General features: G+C 41.4%; 8 protein-coding genes across 8 annotated transcripts; 5 read left to right on the top strand and 3 right to left on the bottom strand.

Annotated features, from left to right (window-relative positions):
• The first annotated feature begins 307 nt into the window (after positions 1-307).
• On the top strand, positions 308-2,131 carry LOC108101449 (venom serine protease). The gene is made up of 5 exons (XM_017205787.2): positions 308-580; positions 650-974; positions 1,091-1,189; positions 1,372-1,537; positions 1,595-2,131. Exons 1-5 carry the CDS (start codon positions 353-355, stop codon positions 1,980-1,982), a joined length of 1,206 nt encoding a protein of 401 aa, XP_017061276.1. The 5' UTR covers positions 308-352; the 3' UTR covers positions 1,983-2,131.
• A 396-nt stretch (positions 2,132-2,527) lies between these two features.
• LOC108101459 (venom serine protease) lies at positions 2,528-4,709 on the top strand. Its single transcript, XM_017205803.1, has 4 exons — positions 2,528-2,754; positions 2,977-3,409; positions 3,958-4,126; positions 4,183-4,709. The coding sequence occupies exons 1-4, from the start codon at positions 2,536-2,538 to the stop codon at positions 4,556-4,558; spliced, it is 1,197 nt and encodes a 398-aa protein (XP_017061292.1). The 5' UTR covers positions 2,528-2,535; the 3' UTR covers positions 4,559-4,709.
• Positions 4,710-5,941: 1,232 nt separating this feature from the next.
• Positions 5,942-7,018, top strand: LOC108101457. Its single transcript, XM_017205800.2, has one exon. It carries the CDS (start codon positions 6,165-6,167, stop codon positions 6,870-6,872), a length of 708 nt encoding a protein of 235 aa, XP_017061289.1. The 5' UTR covers positions 5,942-6,164; the 3' UTR covers positions 6,873-7,018.
• Positions 7,019-7,235: 217 nt separating this feature from the next.
• Positions 7,236-7,855, top strand: LOC108101471. The gene has a single exon (XM_017205817.1). The coding sequence runs from the start codon at positions 7,295-7,297 to the stop codon at positions 7,622-7,624; it is 330 nt and encodes a 109-aa protein (XP_017061306.1). The 5' UTR covers positions 7,236-7,294; the 3' UTR covers positions 7,625-7,855.
• Positions 7,856-9,243: 1,388 nt separating this feature from the next.
• LOC108101467 lies at positions 9,244-10,109 on the top strand. The gene is made up of 2 exons (XM_017205812.1): positions 9,244-9,358; positions 9,435-10,109. The coding sequence occupies exon 2, from the start codon at positions 9,445-9,447 to the stop codon at positions 9,766-9,768; it is 324 nt and encodes a 107-aa protein (XP_017061301.1). The 5' UTR covers positions 9,244-9,358; positions 9,435-9,444; the 3' UTR covers positions 9,769-10,109.
• A 414-nt stretch (positions 10,110-10,523) lies between these two features.
• On the bottom strand, positions 10,524-11,160 carry LOC108101468. Its single transcript, XM_017205813.2, has one exon. The coding sequence runs from the start codon at positions 11,031-11,033 to the stop codon at positions 10,656-10,658; it is 378 nt and encodes a 125-aa protein (XP_017061302.1). The 5' UTR covers positions 11,034-11,160; the 3' UTR covers positions 10,524-10,655.
• Positions 11,161-11,322: 162 nt separating this feature from the next.
• Positions 11,323-11,874, bottom strand: LOC108101470. Its single transcript, XM_017205815.1, has one exon. The coding sequence runs from the start codon at positions 11,774-11,776 to the stop codon at positions 11,516-11,518; it is 261 nt and encodes an 86-aa protein (XP_017061304.1). The 5' UTR covers positions 11,777-11,874; the 3' UTR covers positions 11,323-11,515.
• Positions 11,875-14,942: 3,068 nt separating this feature from the next.
• LOC108101469 (serine protease 44) lies at positions 14,943-17,596 on the bottom strand. Its single transcript, XM_017205814.1, has 3 exons — positions 17,368-17,596; positions 16,191-16,896; positions 14,943-15,772 (listed from the first exon to the last, which is right to left on the bottom strand). Exons 1-3 carry the CDS (start codon positions 17,587-17,589, stop codon positions 15,108-15,110), a joined length of 1,593 nt encoding a protein of 530 aa, XP_017061303.1. The 5' UTR covers positions 17,590-17,596; the 3' UTR covers positions 14,943-15,107.
• Between the last annotated feature and the right edge of the window lie 3,045 nt (positions 17,597-20,641).

Below are 20,641 nucleotides of genomic sequence, written 5' to 3'. Positions count from 1 at the left end.
AGCCCTAAACGATCCGAAAAACATAGCTCGAAAACAATTTTGTATCGTGACCCAGGCAGTGCATTACAGCTTATCAACGGAATGTAAAACGCCAAGGCAGTATTGGCCAAGTTCAAAGCCGATATCGTATGCAGTTGACAAGGCCATTCGAGTGTTACAATTATTTGCACAACTGCAAACTGGAGGCAAAATCATTCACTAACGGGGCGTATACTTAATGGCAAATTCCAACTGTTTTATCATTATTTATTTAATTAGCTTTAGCTTAGGCTTTAGTAGACTGGGCTGATATTAGGTGTGGGTGCCATTATCGGGTTAGCCCAGTTGAGTTCTGGCTTCGTAGCCGAAAGGTATGGCCAAAATGTTTAACCGCTGTCTAATCTCCCTGCTGCTGCTGGCACCTGCTGTTTCGGCCTACTTCGAGGGCTGTGATAACACCTACAACCTCAATGCGGGCACCACCTACGTGGAATCGCCCTACTATCCCAGCAATTATCCCGGCGGAACATCCTGCCGGTACAAGTTCGTCGCGCCCTTGGATTACTACATTCAAGTTCAGTGCAATATAGCACTGCCATCGGTGAGACATTATACGATTTACGGTTTTTTTAATGGAATATAATTCGTATGATATTCTTTAAAACCTCAGAACAATGGCCAGTGCAACACGGATAACTTTTGGGTAGACCAAGAAGGCGATCCGCTGATGCGAAGTGCGGAAAACTTCTGCGGTTCAGGGTCCTTTTCACGGGAGTCTCTCTTCACTGAACTGGTGTTCGCCTACATTTCCACCGGAACAAGTGGTGGAAACTTCAAGTGTGCTTTAACCGTCACCAAACAGAACTGCAACTGCGGCTGGTCAGCCACTGCGCGGATTGCCAATGGCCAGCAGGCGGCGGCCAACGAGTTTCCCAGCTTCGCTGCCCTCAAGGATGTGACCAAGAATCAAGCATCCTTCTGCGGAGGAACCATTGGTGAGTTCAAAGCATTAACAAGATTGTTTAAATTAATCTTCTTGAGTACGAGCTATAATAATTTCAGCTCTTGTTATTAAAATGTATATACTTATCTTATATATATCCATTTACAGTGGCTCATCGTTACATCCTGACTGCCGCCCATTGTATTTATATGGTCAGTCAGGCTACCAATATTGTAGCTATAGTTGGAACCAACAATCTGAATAATCGTAAGTACTGAGAACATATTTGCTTTATTTAAAATAAAATGACAGAACTCTAGAATACTCTAGAGTACTCATTATAAGTACTCAAAATGAAAATACATATGTAAACTGTCTTAGGGTAATCCTAGACTTCTTGCTAACTTTATCTTATCTCACAATTTAACTTATTTAAACTCCTATTTAAGCTTCCAGTTCCGTGTACTACCAACAATACAGTATACAACAGATGATACCCCATGAGCAGTATGTGAGTGATCCCAATGTGAACAACGATATAGCGGTTTTGATAACCGCCACCAATATTAAATGGTCCCGTGGTGTGGGTCCGATTTGTCTGCCGCCTGTTGGAACGTGAGTTTAGATTTCATTATCGAAGTTAAGCTATAGTTACCAAGGGTTTACTTTTAGAACCTCACCATTTACCTATGACACCGTGGATGTAATCGGATTTGGAACCCTCATCTTTGCCGGACCAACTTCGGCAACGCTTCAGAAGATCAATTTGAATATAGTGACCAATCAGGATTGCCAGACGGAGTACAACAATGTAGCTACGATATACACTGGCCAAATGTGCACCTATGACTATTCGGGAACTGGCCGCGACTCCTGTCAATTCGATTCAGGTGGTCCAGTCATTCTGCGCAAAACCAGACAGTTTTTGGTCGGAATTATCAGTTTTGGAAAGAGCTGTGCGGAAAGTCAGTATCCAATGGGTGTAAATACCAGGGTAACTTCCTACATCAGTTGGATCCGCCAAAAGATCGGGAACTCTAATTGTGTCGTTAGCTTGTAAAGGGAATAAAATGTTTGGATCAAGATCTTAATTGATTGGGATGGGAGGAAAAGCGAATGGATGATGGTTAAGGATTTTGTACTTCATAAACCTCTTGGTTGTAAAGCTTTAATTACATTGTTAAATAAACATTTATCTAACAAAACCAATATTTTACATAACATTAAAATATTAAAAATTAATATTAAAATAGAAAAAATGATAACTATAAAAATAATTATATAATATAATTTGGGTAAAAATCTTTTTATTGCATGTATTTAGTTTTTTTATTTGCTCCAGGGTATGGTTTGTTGGTATAATATATGTATTTTTTTGCCATACAGTTGTATATTATTATATTCAATCTGTCCCTGTTTCAGTTTTTTTGAGTGCATGTAAAAACGAAGTCAACAATTATTTTTGCTCACCTTGACTTCAAAATCCAATTTGACTTGCTCAAATATTCACGATCTTTAAACACACGAATATTTTCCTTATCATTCGAAGTGCTGATATATAAGCTGCACAGAAGCTTCATCATTTTTACAACCAATATAGCGACGTGCTGATCATGTGCCCTCAGAAGTTTTCCGGATTTCTGGTGACTTTAATATTCAGTTTAGTTTCCGCGCAACAACCGTGCACCAGGTTCTATGAATTGCCGCCAAATCAACCTAGGAATATAACAAGTTTAAATTATCCGGGAGCTATTCCCAGTGGAACTAACTGTAGATTTCGTTTAAGAGCTCCCAGAAATCATGCGATTCACCTGAGTTGTCGTTTTGAGTTGGTAAGTTGGCTTGAACAAAATATATTACAGAATACTTAAATTTACGTGAAATTATTAATAACAAATATTGTGTGCTGGTCATAATTATATCAATTCTAAGCTTGTAGTAAGCTTGAGTTGAGAACAATATTTTGTGCTTATATTATTCTAAGTATATTAATCTAAGTTTTGTGATCCTTACGCTTCCTAAAATCTTGAATTTTTAAACCCCAACCGTGTTAGTCTCCCGACACTTGTGGCACTGAGTACCTGTTTATCTCCCGCGATGGCGACCTGCAGTTTCGGGATGCGGAGCGGCATTGCCGCATGGGCCAGCTGAACCGGATATCCAACTTCGAGACCATGGCCTTCGCCTACTACTCGAGCAGTCCGCTGACCCAACAGCGGTCCAGGCTCAGCTGCCAAGCGGTGGCCCGTCCGCGGCCCTGCGAGTGCGGTTGGTCCTATCCAAATCGCATTGCCAACGGAGTGGAGGCGGGAAAGCACGAGTTTCCCTCAATGGTGGGCATCCGGGACCTGGCCTCCAACCTGCCCATTTTCTGCGGCGGTACCATTGTCAGCGACAGGTTCATTTTAACAGCTGCCCACTGTACCGCTCGCCAACCGGTAGCAAGGTTGCTATTAGCACTTGTTGGGGAGCATGATCTAAGCACAGGTGAGTTGTTTACATCTATGTATTATTTTTTTTAAGATAAGTACACGGTAGTTAAAAGATTGTAAGAAGTTATGACAGCCATATAAAGAATCTAAGATATGAGTATATCCACCACTTTACCTACAACATTTATAGATGAAGATTTGGTTTTAATTTGTACCTTTTTTAGGGAAACAAATCATAAAACATATACAAACAAAAGTCATTAATAAATAAACACATTCTTATTTTGCTGAACCCATTGTTAGAAAAAAAAAAAATATGTTTTAGCAGGCTTTTAAATGAAACATTCAACCTTCTTATATACAGCTTAGTAAGATAATATTTTTTTGTGAGAATTGTACTGACCTCAAAAAGTGTGTACAAATTATAGTTCAACTATTATCTACATTTTTAAAGTCATTTCTTCTTTTTAATGGGTTATCGGGGGTTAAATATATTGCAACATTTACATAAATATTTTTGCTTAGATTCACATTAAATTTGAGTAATTTGCTTTGAGCTTTTCCAATTACTTATTTACTACAAAATTGTATTTTATATTAAAGGTAGCGAATCGATCTATGCTACTGAGCATCGCATCCAGAGCATCATCAACCATCCTGGCTATAGAGAAACGGCATCTGGAAACATAAACGACATCGCTTTGCTGCAAACAGTAACATCCATGGAATGGAACCGTGGAGTGGCGCCAATTTGTCTTCCCATCCGAGAAGCGTAAGTTGAAATAAGTAAATTATTGTGACACAGTAAACAACTATAATTAACCCCAGAGAGAGCCCCTTCAACTACCTGAATGTGGACATCGCGGGTTGGGGAACCTTGGGCTTTGCAGCCTCCAAATCGAACACCCTACAGAAGGCAACCCTGCTGACGATGGAGAACAACGCGTGTCGCGAGCGATTGAACTCCAGCCTATCTGCCAGCCAGATGTGCACCTACGATTCCCGGGGAAGGGGCCAGGACTCGTGCCAGTACGACTCCGGTGGTCCGGTGATCCTGCGCCAAAGGGGGCGGATGTTTCTGCTGGGCGTGATCAGCTTTGGCAGGAGCTGCGGACAGCCCTTTGGCGTCGGGGTCAACACTCGGGTCACTTCGCACCTCAACTGGATGTGGCGCTATGTGGGCGGGGCTGTGTGTGTGCGCTAAGGATGTGCATCATAAGGACTTCTCTATGCATACACTCCAAGAAAAAAAATGTTACCCAAACAATCGTGTTTTCTTTAAAAATGTGCTTCTTTTGAGTCTTAATATTATGTTTAGAAAATTGATCAATTAAATGAATTTGGATTTAAATAAAATGCAACCGGTTTTACTCAAATATCTATTTTAGAGTTGTAATTGTAAAGATATTTGTAAACATAGGCATCAGTAGAAATTTATTTCTTGACTCATAAGATAAGATCTTTCTAAAAGAATTTCATCTCTCCAAGTCTTAGTATATAAAAGCATACCATTTTTAAGGCTTTCTATTTATTTAAATTCATAACTACGTACCATATTTGAATATAATATGATCCAGATAGAACTAGAGATTGCTCACAATGCACATACTTTAAACTTATACTTCCCGCATAGCCATTCCTTGACAGTTCTCCTTGCAGTTGCCTCAGGCATTTGTCTTCGTCGTCTTGAGTTTGGCAAAGTGTTGACAAAGGCCTTAATTTGCATTTAAATTAAAAAGCAGTGACATGTTTCTGCCTACATTTAAACAACGCACAAACTCAGCAGCCCGCACTAACCAATCATACCCCGCTGGCCATCCAGACCGCCAGGCATAGTTCTTTGTACGCAATAAAGATTTATCAAACACTCTTTTTGGAGAGGAGTATTCCAGTTATAAGTACAGCCCATCAACTTGTTCGACAAGTCAGGTTTCTTTCGAAACTGAAGATATAATATGTTGGATAGTTTTTAAGTAATCGATTTTAATTACAATTAAATCATAGCAACATATACAAGTTTGAGTTTTTTTGTGGGTTTTAAGCGCTTAAAACCATAATAATTAATAATCAATAATTATTTGTTATCATCAGAGAAAAAGTGTACAACGTTCGACTTCAAGACGGCCTCCTTTTCCCGTATAGTTTGGAATTTATTGTAAAATTGCCGGCTTCACTCATAATTGTTGTTGTAATTGTGTACTAACTCAATTTCATGTTCATGTTGCTGTTATTGTTGTTGTTGTTGTTGTTTCCATTTGGAAATTGCGTTAAATTCGGCCCAGGACTTATCGGGCCACCAAAGGGCCTCGCACCACTGCAGCTGATGCAAAATTAATAAATGTTCATGTGACGATGGCAAATTGTGTTCTTGGTCTATGATTTTCGTTTTGGCTTTGTTGTTTAATTTGCCCGAAAGACTCAAGTCGCAATCAAATTGAATTCCTTGTGGCCCTAAATAAATTATGTTATTTGTTTTCGCAGGACACATATTTTTTCCGGTCTACGAGTATCTATCTATCTATTCGAAGGGGAAATTGAAAAGACAACTTGCCGGCCACAGCAAACATGTGTTTAAACGTCAGTGTCTTTGCGACCACATCATCACACGAATGTTGAAGTTTTTCATTTTCGAACTTGTTTTCCCCTAAAGACAACCAAAATTTGTTTCACCCGAGCGCCCTGATTTCAAATATTTCAAATTTAAGTCGACCCTTTTTTTTGGCGTATCTTTTGGCCAAGCGAGTCCAAAGCCTACTGAAAATTGCCCGTTAAAACCGACCGCTTAGGGGAACCAGATACACGGAGGAGAGATGCCAATATTTGCCAGGAACCTGCCATCGATCCGCCATTTGGCCAAGCGGAGTCTAATGGATGGCCGGCGATCGTTGACCACCGTTTCGGGCCTGGAAGGGGGCCGAAAGGGCGGGGTCACGACCTCGAGTGCCTGGAAAAAGGACTGGCCGAAGCGTGAGGAGAACTTTGCGGCGGCGCAGCTCCTGCGGCAGCGGCAGCAGAACCGCCAGTGGAGCAACCACATTCCCCACCTCGACTCCGCCATGTTCCGGCCGGTGGTCCTGCCGGATGACGCGATACCGCGTCGCAACAATGTGGTGGCCGCCCAAAATGCGGCCAAGAGAAGGAACGTCCTGGCCCGACAGGCGTCCCAGGAAAACCGGAACGCCATGCAGGAGCAGCAGGACAGGGAGGAGGAGCGACTCAGCCGAGAGCTGCAGGCCCAGGAGGAGGAGTACGACGACGAGTCCGACCTGGAGGTGCGCTCCGTTCGCGAGACCGTCTTCGGTCCGCCGGAGGACAACGATGAGGAGGACCGAAAGCGAGCCCAGGCGGACAACGAGCTGCTGCGGCGGGTCACCGTCACCTCGCAGCAGAACCAGGATCGCTCCAACAGACCCTCCATCTCGCGGAAGGTCATCTCGCCGTACATGTCCTACCGCAGCCACCGCACCCGGTGGGCAGAGTTCCGGCACAGCATGATCTACGGCCGATCGAGCTACTAGGAGTCCTCCGTTGCCAAAATTGGAGTGTTAAGTGTCTACTCCCGGAAAACGCTGCTTGTCACTTTCGGACTGAATTTACCGTATCCATTTTATGTCGGGGATTGCGTTATTCAAAAGAACTTAAATAAATTCAGTCTATAAGCTTATGTTGTTGTTTACTTTATGCTTAGTATTTTTTAATCATTACCTACACTTCCAATTAAATTAACAGTCTTCCAGATCTAAAGAACTTCATTAAAATTCTTTTTAACCAGACTTATAAGTCATTTTCCGAAATTATTTATAATACATTATTTTTAATATAAATGTATTACAATTGAAACAGATTTAAAACCCAGTAGCCCTATTTTATTACATCCCAATAAAATTTGTGATACATATAAATATATACATATAAATTCAAATTTCAACCATTTTACGCAATGATCCAAATTCTCAAGAGGCTGCGAGGCAAAGGCATTTCCCTTGTTCGGGGATTTCAGACTCGACCGAATATCTGCCAGAAGTCCGGCGAATTCGTCCATCCGGAACTGCGACGCACCATTCCCCTTGTTTACTTCAGCCAGACAGAACTGCCCTACAAACTGGACTTCACACTAGCTACTTCGAAGGGCTGTCAAATATCCCCTTTTGAGAAAAAACGCAGGAGCAATGAGTATTTTAAAGAGTTTTGCAAAAAGCAGCGCAATTGCTTTTCCTCAACCTATTATTGGTCCGAGTTTCGGCGGAAGATGATCTACGGAAGTTATTAGAAAGGATATGTCACAAAAATTTGCAATTTTCGGATGCACCCTCTGAACACAATGAAACATTAACGCTTTGAGGATTGAAAAGTAGTATATTTTGATATGGTGTACAAAAAAAACAATCATAATGTAGTAGTTTTCAACCCGCAAAGCCTTACTGAATGCATCGCTAAAGTCCACCACCACCAAATAAAATGTATTTTTTGAGAATAAAGATTATTTCTGTAGCTCAATATATTCAAACATCATGTTTATTAACAACGACTCGTAACTTGTTTTGCTTGTGGTTTTATCAACACAAACGAACCTTTTGAAATTGTAAATTAAAAGTAGGAATCTATATATCATCTTAATATGAAGGTATACAAAAACCAGATATTTTCAGTGCACTCTAAGGCAGCCTTGCACTACCGTTTCCCCACTTCCCTCCTGCTATTCAGTTTATTATTATCCTAAGCATTCTTAACCCTTTTTGCTACTTAACACGCAAGTTTGCTCTCAAAAAACTAGCGACATACTTTGGCATACCTTCGCATCCTTCTAGCCCGGGAAAACACAAACAAGGGCTGGGTGAAAAAGTGGCAAAAAGAAGAAAGAATGGAAAGAGGAAGCCAAGTGCACTCAAGTAATATGCTTCATAATTTTTATTGTCAAGCCCTTTTCTTTTGGCTCGGGTGGCACTGGCGCGCACTCGACAACAAAAGCTCAAAAGCGCTTGGGAAAAATGTAAAAATAAAAATGGCTATAAAAAGCAAAGGCAGAAAATGAAGTGGATGGGAAGGGGAAGGGGGGATTGTGGGGGGGGGGGGTGGTGGCAGAGACAAGAGTGCAACAAAGCAGAGCGGGTAGCATAAATTTTATAATATAGAAAAAATCAATGGGCAACGAACGGGAGCACAAAAAATGCAGAGCAGCAAGGATTACAGTCCATGACTAGACTGCCGAGGGTCCAGCCACTTCTCGTTCAAAGCACTGTCCTACTACCAGACACTCGAAAAAAATGTAGGTAAAGTACTTACTATTAAAAATAAACTACTTAATAAAAATTCAACCCTTTTCCTCTACACTTTTTGCTATCCCCAAAGTATTTTTATTTTGGCATTTGTGTTTAAATATCTTGTTTTTCTCCAGTGTTTCCCTATTTCAAGCCCGCTTCTCACTTCAAAGTTGCACAATTAACTTGCCCCGCAAATGCTGTGATTTTACCACTCGCTCTCATTGTTGCCAGTTAATTTTGATGTATTTTTTATTGCCTGCCTGCAAATTTGCATTTTGCTTTTCCATCCACTGCACTTGGCGGCGTAATTAGGCACACAACTCTTTTTACGGCTTTGATGTGCCGCCCAACGAATTGGGCTAAGTAAGGACAAGTGCCAAAAGGCTTTTTAATTGTTTAATTATGTTTTGTGCTTTAGTCTCGAGTGCGTGCAGTGCGACAAAAAGAGAAGTGGGGGGAGACCACAATGAATTACTTTATCACAACAAATAAAATAATGAAAGCAGCAAATTTGTCATCATCGCCTTTTGATTTATTTTAAAAATATACTTATTTTTGAACAATAAACGGAAAAGAAGGTTCTGAAAGTCGACAAATTTTGTTATCTTAGTAGCTCAGGAATCACACGTCTTTTTCTTACAACCCATTGACAATCCGTTTGCTTTTTCTACATTCCTTCCGTATTTCAGAATACAAAAGAAATAAATTTATATTCACTCCTTTCGGCCCACCACTTAAGCCAGGTAACCTCCACGTCCACCACCACACCAAAGAGCCCACATCCATCGAAATATAACCAAATGCGAACAAACTTTGCAGATCTTTCAAGATGCTGCCCACCAATCAGAGCCTATCGACCTTCGTTCGACTGGCAGTCCGCCAAGCTGCGTTCCGGATGACTGGAAGGACCGCCTTCTCTACGACCCGTCCCCAGGCAGTTAAGGAGCTCAACAAGGACGTTGAATGCCTGTGCCGCCAGCGGGACGAGCCCAATCCCGAGTACCACCACGCCCCGCGGTGCTTTGTGAAGAACTTCCAGAAGTACCAGCAGAAGGACCGCGGCGAGGAGGTCCAGGCGATCCGCTTCCGGAATCCACGCTACCGCTGGGCAGACTTCCGCCGGCGAATGGTCTACGGAACCTACGATGTCTAGATGTCTGGACCGGATTCGATGGATCTCTCCATGGGGGCGAGAAGTGCAGCAAGCGTCGAAAGCTATTTCAAATTGGGCTACAGTACGGGTGTTCTTTGCCACGTTGCAACTTAACAACTCATCGCAAAGCATCCGAGCTCGCCTTGTTTAGATACATTCTGCGTTATCTATCCAGTATTCAGGCCTCAAAAGCCAAGTCCAGTATTGCCTTCGCTACACACTACACAGCACCCGAACTCATGTGGCCAAAAGTACGGATCGATCCAGCCGACCGCTCAAATTTCCAAAATTTTTCACCCAGAAATATGTAATAAACACAGTAACAGTTTCATTTACCAGTATTTCTACCATTATTTATTCCTGGGGATTCTTAGAAAGAACTTTAAAATGAAGATGTTAAAATCGTACTTACTTATATCAAAGCACATTGCATCTTTACAAATATTTTATAAATATGATAAGGCTACATTTATGGATGTATGTTGAAAAGCATTTTTTAACTTAGGGGCCGTTTAAGTATTACGTAAACACCATGTGGGGGCGGGAAGTCTATTAATTCTAGTCTAATTAATATGTGTACCAAAAATTTAAAATAAGTTTGTTATGTTCGAAAGGCTTTAATATTTTTGTAACTTATTCTGTGTAATTGAAATAAATCTGCTTACGTAATATTTGAACGGCCCCTAATCCGAATCAAAGATTTATCGAAAGCCCTGATAATCCTATATATAATATAAGGCAATTAAAAAACGTAATTTGAGTTAATTAAATAATGCCATTGAATATATATTTCAATATGTAGTTAGATGTAATCAAAATCGATTATTTACATTTATTCTAAGAAACTAAGAAGACATTATTTTCGACTCAACTCGGAGTACCAACATTCACGACTCTGGAACCGAGTTCGGAACTAATGGATTTTTGACCATCATCTCCGCCAAACTCTCTGCCTCCGAAAAGCCACGATGCGAAATCTGCAAGACATTAATGAAGAGAGTGCGGTGTGGCTGGAAACTTAGCTCTTCCGTAACTCGCGAAATATTCTTCCCGTTGTCGGCGTCCATATGGCGTAAGTTCAGGAAGCTCTTCACCAGCAAAAATGGTGGTCTCTTTGGATCTGTCCAAGAGTCCTGTCGCTCACGAAGCTTTACAGGCACGGGTCTCCGATGATAGGGAAGCCTTTCCGACATTTGGCGTCGGTGCTGCAGCTGCGTCTCCGCCTTCAAAATCGGCAATCCGATCATGGCCCGAACCAGGAACATAATGCGATAGGTGGTCAACCCGTTACTGGTGCTCAAAGAAAACTTTTTAAAATTTTGGTGAATAGAAGAATATAAAACAAACTTGTCATAATGTTAAAAGAGTATATTTCAAGAGCCTACTTGAAAGGTTCTGCAGGGAAAAAGTTACCCAAAATAAAGGGAACATGAATAAATAACATTTTCAGTGTTCTTCAGTGTGCTTAAATTTAAAAGACAGCTTAACCTAATGTACACTTGCACATTAAGATTGAGTTTTCAGTCTCTTAATGAATCCAAAAGGCAGGCTTAGTTTAGTTTAATTGTCAAACTTATATTTATTCGTTTACATTGAGCTTAAAAATTTGCTAATGATTATTAAGCGTCAAGTATTTGTCGACTTTCAATTAGTTACAAGACTTATTAAACTTTTTTTAACTTTTTAAAGGATGAAGATTCCAAATGTGTTTTCCATTTAATTTAAGACGTTGGCTCATGATTTTGCATCATCTCTTCACATTTTTCGAATTCGACATAAAAAAGTCTCTGAGATCACGAGGAGCATCCTGAATGATTTCCGAATCGAGATGGTGGAGGGCAATGAAGCTCTTGACCAGAATACGAGGAGGCTTGGAAGACTGTGCTGGGGCATTAGACCTTAAGTCTGGAACCACTGGAATTGGTCGCCGAGTCCTCCTTTGATGTAAGCTCCTAGTCTGGGGAACACCCGAAAGGATTAAACCACCGAAAGCTCGACCCAAAGACATCCTGGCTATGGTTTCGCCGTTAAAAATACTTTTACTTTTACAAATTTTATCAAAGCCGAAAAGTTAACTATAGGCTTTGATGTGTTACAAAATGCCTACTATACAAGAAATGTATGCAAGGCAGATTGGGGAAACCTCAAATCTGTGGCATAATTCATATATCAAAAACTTCCTAGTTTTCTTTGAATATTTTCATCTAACATTTTTAAATGCCAACGATATACAAGACTCACTAGTTTCCATTTCTCAAAAAAATGTAACTTAATCAGTGGCAAATCTGTTGTCATTCTGGAGAAGTAAACCATTTGCATTTTAAAATTTTAATAATCGTTACATATAAGATATTATTGGGAAAACTTCCAAAAAGCCGTTGAAAAATATTTATGTTATGTTTTTTTATTGTATCTAAGGGCTCAACCCAGTTTGGTTAAGCTCATACTTTTTAATTTTGATTTTGAATCTAGAAATAAACTGGTTTTACATATTCGATTTTTCAGTTGTAAATGGATTTAATTGGCTCAGTCGTGTGTACAGGGGCTACGTGCTGAAAAACGTCTATATGTACTAATTTCTGACCACAAACCGAATTTACTTTTGAGGGTTAGCAAAATATTTGTAAAGCGGTTCCTAGAAACGCTTTCTGTTTAAATTTTATGAAGCTTTGACTGGGGTGCATGTAAGTTGGTACTTATGTAGGGTATTAAAATTTATGTAAAAAACTATTAGTTATGCTTTTCATGAAATAGTACAAGTTAAAATAGTTTACGAGAACATCTTGAATTTGGATATGGGTCGGCCATTTTGTATTTTCATTGCTGGGGCTTTTGAGCGACGACGACGATTTGGCGGCTTTTGTGCAACGCGTGGTTTTATGTAACAGGCCCCAATCCCTATTCCCCCCGAAAATCCTTCCCCTTCCCTTTCCCCTTTTCCTCCCCCGCACACCCACCACCCGCAAAACGTCAATTGCATGACCGGCACGTCGATATTTTTGCCAATTTTTTAGCGGGCCCTCGCAAATTGCTTTTTGAGCTTGTTAGAGTTTTTTGGCCCCCATCCCGCCGCACAGACACACACACTTACACACTTACACTCTTACACACCCACACACACACACGCTAATGAATAGTCAAAGTCCAGGCGATTGCAGCATTTGTAACTGCAGCAAAACGAGAACTAAACGCAATGTTTAGGCTGCATTACGACTGCAATAGCTCCTGTTGCAGCCGCGGCAGGTCCTGCAGGAGCAGCCAGGAGCCGGGATCCAGGAGCCAGGACAACGCCGCCATTTTGTAATCAAATGCAGCACAAAAGTATGCAAAGGAAATTGCCAGAAAAAAACACGGGGTAAAAAGTGTTTTGCGCATTGGCTTTCTTCGTACAGTGGACAACCGCAGTATAGTTCGGGGAAAAGTTGTAAATATACGTGTTATTAAGTTCAATCATATTTTAGGGACAAACATAACTCTTTTCTAACTGTATAATATATGTAAACATATTTACATTAATATGATATGATTATATTAATATAATGTGAAAAATTGTTATCACTTTTATTGACAACCCAATTCAGTTATAACTAATTATTAAACTGGAAAAAATGGAAAACTAAAAACTTGGCTTATTTGGCGTCAATTACCATTATTAGAGCCAAAAGGAAATAAATCCCTTAAATGTTTCCAGTTTTCTTGAACCCAAGATAGTTGAATTTTAAATTAAAATAGCACGCAAATTTCCGGACCAGATTTTCAAATAGATTTTCTAAAATCGTCTTAGTTGTTTATTTTTAAATTAATGAAGATTTCATAGTCAGGCCCACTGTATATAATATGTTTTGTTCGTGTTACTGCGATGAGGACTAGTTGCAGCTCCTTCACATCCGGACTAATCAAAGTTATTACATCCCTACTGTAGCTACCCGGTGGCGCTGGTCCCTAAACCCAATCCCTCGGCAGCCCTTTGGCGACGACTGCTGTTAGTGGCTGCTGCTTTTCAATTAGTGCCACCAGAGCACGGCAGCCACCCCCGCCCCAAAAGCAGGGCCCCTCCACGCACCACCGCCCATTTCTATGCCGGGCCGCCAATCCCAGGCAGCACTTGATGCCACCGACTGCAGTTGACGTTGGTGCGCTCTGCTCTGGGCCGCGTTTCACGTAAATTGAACAACAGGCTTGCAAGGCAGCGTCTACACCCGGTTACCCAAAAACCCAACACCCAGTACCTAGAACCCAGAGCCCAGAACCCAGAACCCAAACTGCAAAACAAACAGAGGCAAACACGGCCAATACATTGCAACAACTCCGAAATGCAGGCGAGCTTAGCTAGACAGATATTTGTAGATATGTGCACAGAACTCCCCCCCTATTTCCCCCCAATGGGGGAGCATTGAAAAAGTGCAACGCCAGTGAAAGGTTAGACAAAAACAGGTCCTCCAGAAAAGCGAATAAAAAGACGCAGCCGCCAGACGAGATCCGCATTGCCTTTAAGCCTAAAAGCGAGCTTCATCTGTTATGCGAAACGTTTAATTATTTATCTGAATGGAAGATTCCGACCGGTTGTAAAAATAAACCAGCTGAATGGCGTTTTATTGACAGGCCCACGGGCTGAGCGAAGCGAAGGGTTACGGTTATGGGTAGTCGGCAATCATCGCCCCCGAGGTTAATTAGTTGACATTTGCGCTTAATTGCAATGCCTCGGGCGGAGGACATAGAGCTCCAGCCAGGCGTTCCCATCCGCATCCACATCCTCACGCTCATGCATGATTGACAGCCGAGTGGTGGGCACATCGAATCCACCTGGTGGTGCTGATATATCGACGACGAACGCGTTCAGGCAGAGCGACAAACTTGACACCCACTTACGCGTGCTAAGTGGCTCGACACCCTCGAACCGGAGGTGGGGCGATTTCCATAAGAGATATTCATCGGAAAATGTCATAAGTGACTTTTTTAGATTCTTAAATCATAAATTCAATTATTTTTTATTATTATTATAATAATAATAATAATTATATTATGCCAATTGTATTTTTCACTTATCTTTAAACATAACTTTATTAGTTACCCTTTACAATCTGGACTTTTGATTTACTATTTGTAAAACGAAATACAACATTTGTGGTACCTTAATCTTTACTTTTCCGTTCCCTATTACTTTGCTCCGAAAATCTAGATAGTATTGACTTCAGTTACAATAACTTTATAGCAGTTCTTAAAATATATCCTCTGGTGTCCATTCCTTGGTTCCCCATTAATCAAAGACGTGCTTCCATTATGTTTAAACCACTTTCTTAGCCTTACAATAAATTCATAAATCATAGTAGTGGCGGGCCTCATGTCCTGCCAGGACAATAGGCCACCTCGGGGCTCTTGGCCCGAATCCACTTGATGAAGGAGGCGACGCGAGTGTTGACCGATGGCTGCTGGGTGGCGCAGGCCTGGCCAAAACTGACTATTCCCACGGCCACGAGGCGTCCGTGGATCCGCTCGTAGAGAGCTCCTCCCGAATCATATTGGCAGGTGTCCCTTCCCGGAGTATAAGTGCAAAAGGTGTGGGCCGGTACTCCCCCGGAGGAGATCAACTTTTGCCGGCACTCCTGCCCATCGATCACATCCAGTGTGGTTTTCAGCAGGCGATGGGTTTGCGGACCGCCGTAGGAAGTGGTCCCCCATCCGGCGGCAACCACCTGGTACCCCGCCAGCGGCAGTTTCTTGCCATCCGCCGTCGGTTGCAGTGGCAGACAGGCAGGACCCACATGCCGACTCCACAGGATCGGAGTTCTCGTCTTCAGTAGGGCAATATCGTTCCTCGGCTGTCCCTTCGCCTGGCTGAATTCCTCGTGGAGGATCACTGCGTCCAGGTCGTAGCGGCGGGTGGCAAATGTCTCGAAGGCACTGGCCAAGTCGTGCTCGCCCACCACCACGCGCAATTGACCAGGTCGGCTTGTCTCCGGTCCAACAAAACAATGAGCGGCCGACAGCAAGTAGTGGTGGTGAACTGCAAGTTGAGTAAAATAAAAACAGACAAATTATGTCGTGATTAATCCTTAAGCAAAATTAAGCAATTGTTGTAATTAAACTTTTTATTCTTAATGTTTAGATGATTATAGAAAGAGGATACTTCTTCAACCAAGACATTTATAAAGCATCTTAATGTAATTTATGCATGAAAGATTGATTTTAATTGTTCAAAATTATAAAAACAAATTGCCAATATGGTCTATTGTATTTTAGTTAAATACCTAAGATACTGTCATATTATCAAGTAATGTAGCTATTCAATTCTGTCAATTTTGGTTGTTACTGACTCTTAATAGTGCAATAGAAAGCAATCATATTAAAAAAAAGTATAGTTTTTCTTGACCCTTTTAGTTTTTAAATGGGTAATCCCTAATATTTATCTTGCATATACTCACTGATCGCAGCGCCGCAGAAGACCTTTCCGTGCTTCTTGGTAAGGACGCCGGCCATCGGCGGGAACTCGTGCAGAAGGGCCTCCTCGTTGGTGGGACTGGCTATCCGGGGCAGCCGGCTCCATCCGCAGCTGCACGTGGGCTGAATGGCCTCCACGAGGCAGGTGAAGCGTCCTCCTCCTTTCAGAGGAGATGTGGCAAGTGGGTAGCTAGAAACAATCCGGGCACGTTTTGCGGAAGTCTTTGAGCTGCTGCGAATTGGCAATGCGTCGAGGTAAATAGCAGTGCTGGACCTCCTGGACTCCTCGTCGTCGTAGAGTAGGGAAGCCACATAGGCGAGGGCATCGCTGACGCCCACATCCTGCAACACGTGCAGCACCTCGTCGCTGAGGTCCTCTTCGGGTTCCTCCTGCTCCCCATCTTCGTCTTCCTCCTGTTCCTCATCCTCCTCCTGCTCCTCTATCGAAATATTTTGTGGCGCCTGTGTAGTTGTGCTCATAGCTATTCCCTCCGAGAGTTTATCCTTTAACTTGACGGCGGAAGGCGGTTCCGAGTGTCCATTGGATATGTACGAAATCGCCGCGCGATTGAGAAAACTTATGCGTTCGAATTTTCCGCTGCCACAGAAGTATTCGGAACTGGTTAACACCTCGTTGCCCTCGGAATTGAAGTGGAACACCTCCGAGCGGCATTTCAAGTCCGTGGAAAGCTGCGAAAGAGCAAGTGGTGTAAAATTCCTTTGATTGAAGACGTTTATCAGTGATGCCAGCTAGTCCAAAAAAGACCCGCAAAAAGTTAAGGCAGATGTTTATCGCCTTAGATCAAAAATAAGAGCAAACAACTCTACTCTTGAAGCAAAGTATAATCGATGAATTTAAAGATTCATACCTTATTTATGTACAATTAATTAATTTATTTATACTCGTACACAATTAAAAATGTTTTCTTTCTGACACATTTTAGTACCACGTATTCTGGGAATTTTTTGCACATTTTAGATACATCTTAGATACATTTTAAGTACTTTAAGCACAAGTAATGATTTCTTTAACTTTGAACAAAATTTAATGTTTATTTATCGGAACTGTTTTCAATTTTCTATCGAACAAAAACAAACGTTCTGAACAGATTTTTGATTGGTTTTTGGCATCACTGCTTTCCTAATTTTTGATTTCCTCACCGTCTGCAGCTGCAGCTCGCACTTGAATTGCAGCACGTGATCTTTGGGCGCCTCGACGGCGTAGCGACAGGAAGTGCCCACAGGATACAGAGCCGGGTAATAGGGCGAGTTGATGAGTAGTTTCTGGCCCGATTGCAGCTTCACCTCGTGGTTGCACTGATCAAAAAGGGCCGTGGCAGAGAACGCTTTTAGGAGGGGCAAAAGCCAGAGCCAAATCCACATGGTCACGATCGCGACAACGTCTGACGCGGTACTGAATCCACTCAGTGGAAGGCAGCCGCTTAAGAATGACGGTAGCCAACACGCGATCTGCCCACATCTCCATACAAATCCATCAACACCTCTTTTGGCACCCACGCCCCGTTCCTGCCTTAAATACCAGTTAATTAGGGTCTCGAAGAAATCCCAAATTGTTACCGCCGAAAAGAAAAGACAGCAGCCGGCACACGAGCGTCTTTGCGGCTAATTGAAAGAAAGTGCAAGTGTGTCAGTCAAAAACTGGTTTTCGAAAAGTGGAACACTTTGACAGAGGTAGGAGGAAGTGGCCATAAATAGAATGGCATGGGCTACCAGTTGGGGTAGGTCTCAGATGAAGCGCTAACTTATGTAATAATTTTCAACGACACAGAATTCCAGTTTAAATGTAATCCATGTTATAAGAAATCTAACAAATTGAATTTGGCTTTACACCAAGTATAATATACAATAATTTTAACACTTGCACATTAGATACCTATTTAAAAAAGTTTTAAGACCTAAATACATTTTCAAAATAACAAAATATTACTGATTAAATAGATATGGAAGTTCCGATACTTAAAATATGGTCATAATATAATTTCTTTACGATTTTTTTTTAATTTCTACTGCTAAATGCCTTTTTTGAATTGCATATTGTGGCACCTGTAAACCTCTCATGCAGCCATTAATTTCAACTCCCCGAGATCTCTTTAAAGCCGACAATTTCGCACCAGCCGCGCCACCGAACCTCTCCCGCCAGAACTCATTTTTTAGACCACTTCCAGAGCTGCTTAATTGGATGTGCTCCATATGAGCAAAAAGAGTAGAGCACACAAACTACAAGACCAGGAAAGGCGAAAAAAATGAAGCCGAAAGCGGGCAAGTTTGTCGCCCATTTTGTAAAATAAATATCAGAAAAAAGGGGGAGGACTTGGGAGGGAGGACTTGGGAGGGACGACTGATGGCGCCGTGTCTGTCAGAGGCGCAGAGACAAACGCTTAATGCTAATATTATTTTCTTGCTTAACAAGCGATGAGCTACACGCGGGGCCATCGGCGGCTGGCCGGGATTTTCCCGGTCAGTTCCACGGACGGGTTTTCCACCATCCCACTGGTCGCCTGGCCGTGACTTATTTGCACAAGCCATAAAAAATTTAACTTTATTTCGCCATTTTTAATTTCCTACTCCGCGGATCGCGACGTGGCGCAGCGCATTCGGCGTAAACAGTCAACGTTGGACAATAACTACAAAACCGGACCCGGAGACCGACCACCGGAGCTGGGTCCTAGACGTCCATTCTCCACCCAGAAGTCCGCGGAACAATGCTGCTGGAAAAAAGCTGATGCCGTTTTCTATTTCCCCTTTTTTCGTTTTTGGCCCGCGGAGCGAGCGGGGAAAACAAACAGCAAATAATTCAAAGTGGATACAACTAAAGCAAAGTCAAAGCTAATATACGAAAATGTAATAAAAATTAAAAAGAAATAAAAACGAATTAAAATGAATTTCGAAGAAGCAGAGAAGACCTTCTGGCACAATAAAAAATACATGCCAGGGGGATCGGGGATGTGGAGGTGCGAGTTTCGTGGGGGTCACCGCAAAAGCGACAGTTGTGGGGCTTCTTTTTGCGCAGTGGGATGATGACACATGTGAGCGCACCCTTGAATTGGTCCTTCGGTGAGAAAGGGGTAAAAATATGCGACCATTTGAAGAATAAAATTTATAGAAGCAAGTTACTTTACGTTACATAAAAACCAGGATAAAAATATGAAACACGACACATTATTGAAAAGGTAAAGCTGTTCTAAATTACTAATATAATATACATACAAACATTTTTAAAATCTGGCAAAAGCCTGGGCTTATATTTTCAAAAAATTTAAACTTTCACAGTTTCAGCCTTTTCAATTCACGGTTTATTAATTGAACCTTTAACTAACCCATTATTTTAGGGGTAATGGAATACCATTTTAGATCATAAAGTGTTATTGAAAAAGCCTAAAATGTGACTTCAGAACGTTAACTTAACAAGCCAAAAAATCAAATGGGTCACTTCGCTAAGAACCGTAGTTATATTGTAAAAGTGCCACTTTTACTAAATTTTTCTTGAAGTATTCAGAAGTCATTACTTTGTTAAGTGTGGACCAGATTACAAACCAAGTCAATTGAAATTATAAAGTTATTTTTAGACATCAACACTTTAAACAAAATTAAATTTTAGGAGATAAAACCAATAAAGTAAATGATAAATACATATTTATCTAGCGGTGAGCCAAAGTACTATTACATAAGGAAGTACGACGCATAGATGGCGCTACTGCATCATGTAAAAAGCCTATGTACAAAACAAGTATTTCCGCTAAATGCTAGAGGGCGCTAATAAGCCTCGTAATAAAATGTAAGACTGCATCAGACTTTTTAATTTAAATTTAGTAGCGACCAACTATTAATTTCAAGATCATAAAATTATTTATTATTATTTATTTTATCATTATTTAATTTTTATAAAGCTACTGCTCATTTACACATTTTAAGAAAATGTAAATATCAAACATACAATACAATACAATAGTGATATTAAAATTTCAATGTGGAATTGTGAACAAGAACAAGTAAGAGAATTTAAAAAAATTGATTCTTATAAAAATTTTAATTTGTAACCGAATTTAACTCTTGAAAAAGTGCAAAGACCATTCATCTTGTAGTATACAGAACTAGCACATTAATATCCCTGACTCCTTTAATGATTACCTGGGAGGCATTCCATCCACCGCCACTTCCTCTTCCCAGGCGTCTTGCTTGACCAGCACAATTAATTAACAATAGATTGTTTTGGCCACAGGGTTCCCAGTGACCCACAGGAAGTGCCTCGGCAGCACAATAGCGGCCAACAGGAGGAACATCCTTCCGGAAGGACGAAGTGAAGCCAAGCGCAACAGTTGCATGAAGTGCGGGCTCTTCAAATTAATAAAGGGAACTGCAAATAACAATGGAAATTAAATGGAAGAGGAAAGGTCAGTCGATGGAACGTCCTGGC

Source organism: Drosophila ficusphila, unplaced genomic scaffold, assembly GCF_018152265.1.
Source record: "Drosophila ficusphila isolate 14025-0441.05 unplaced genomic scaffold, ASM1815226v1 contig_414, whole genome shotgun sequence".
Lineage (NCBI taxonomy): Eukaryota > Metazoa > Arthropoda > Insecta > Diptera > Drosophilidae > Drosophila > Drosophila ficusphila.
The sequence above is the reverse complement of the archived record's forward strand: the minus strand, read 5'-3'. Positions and strand labels throughout refer to the sequence as shown.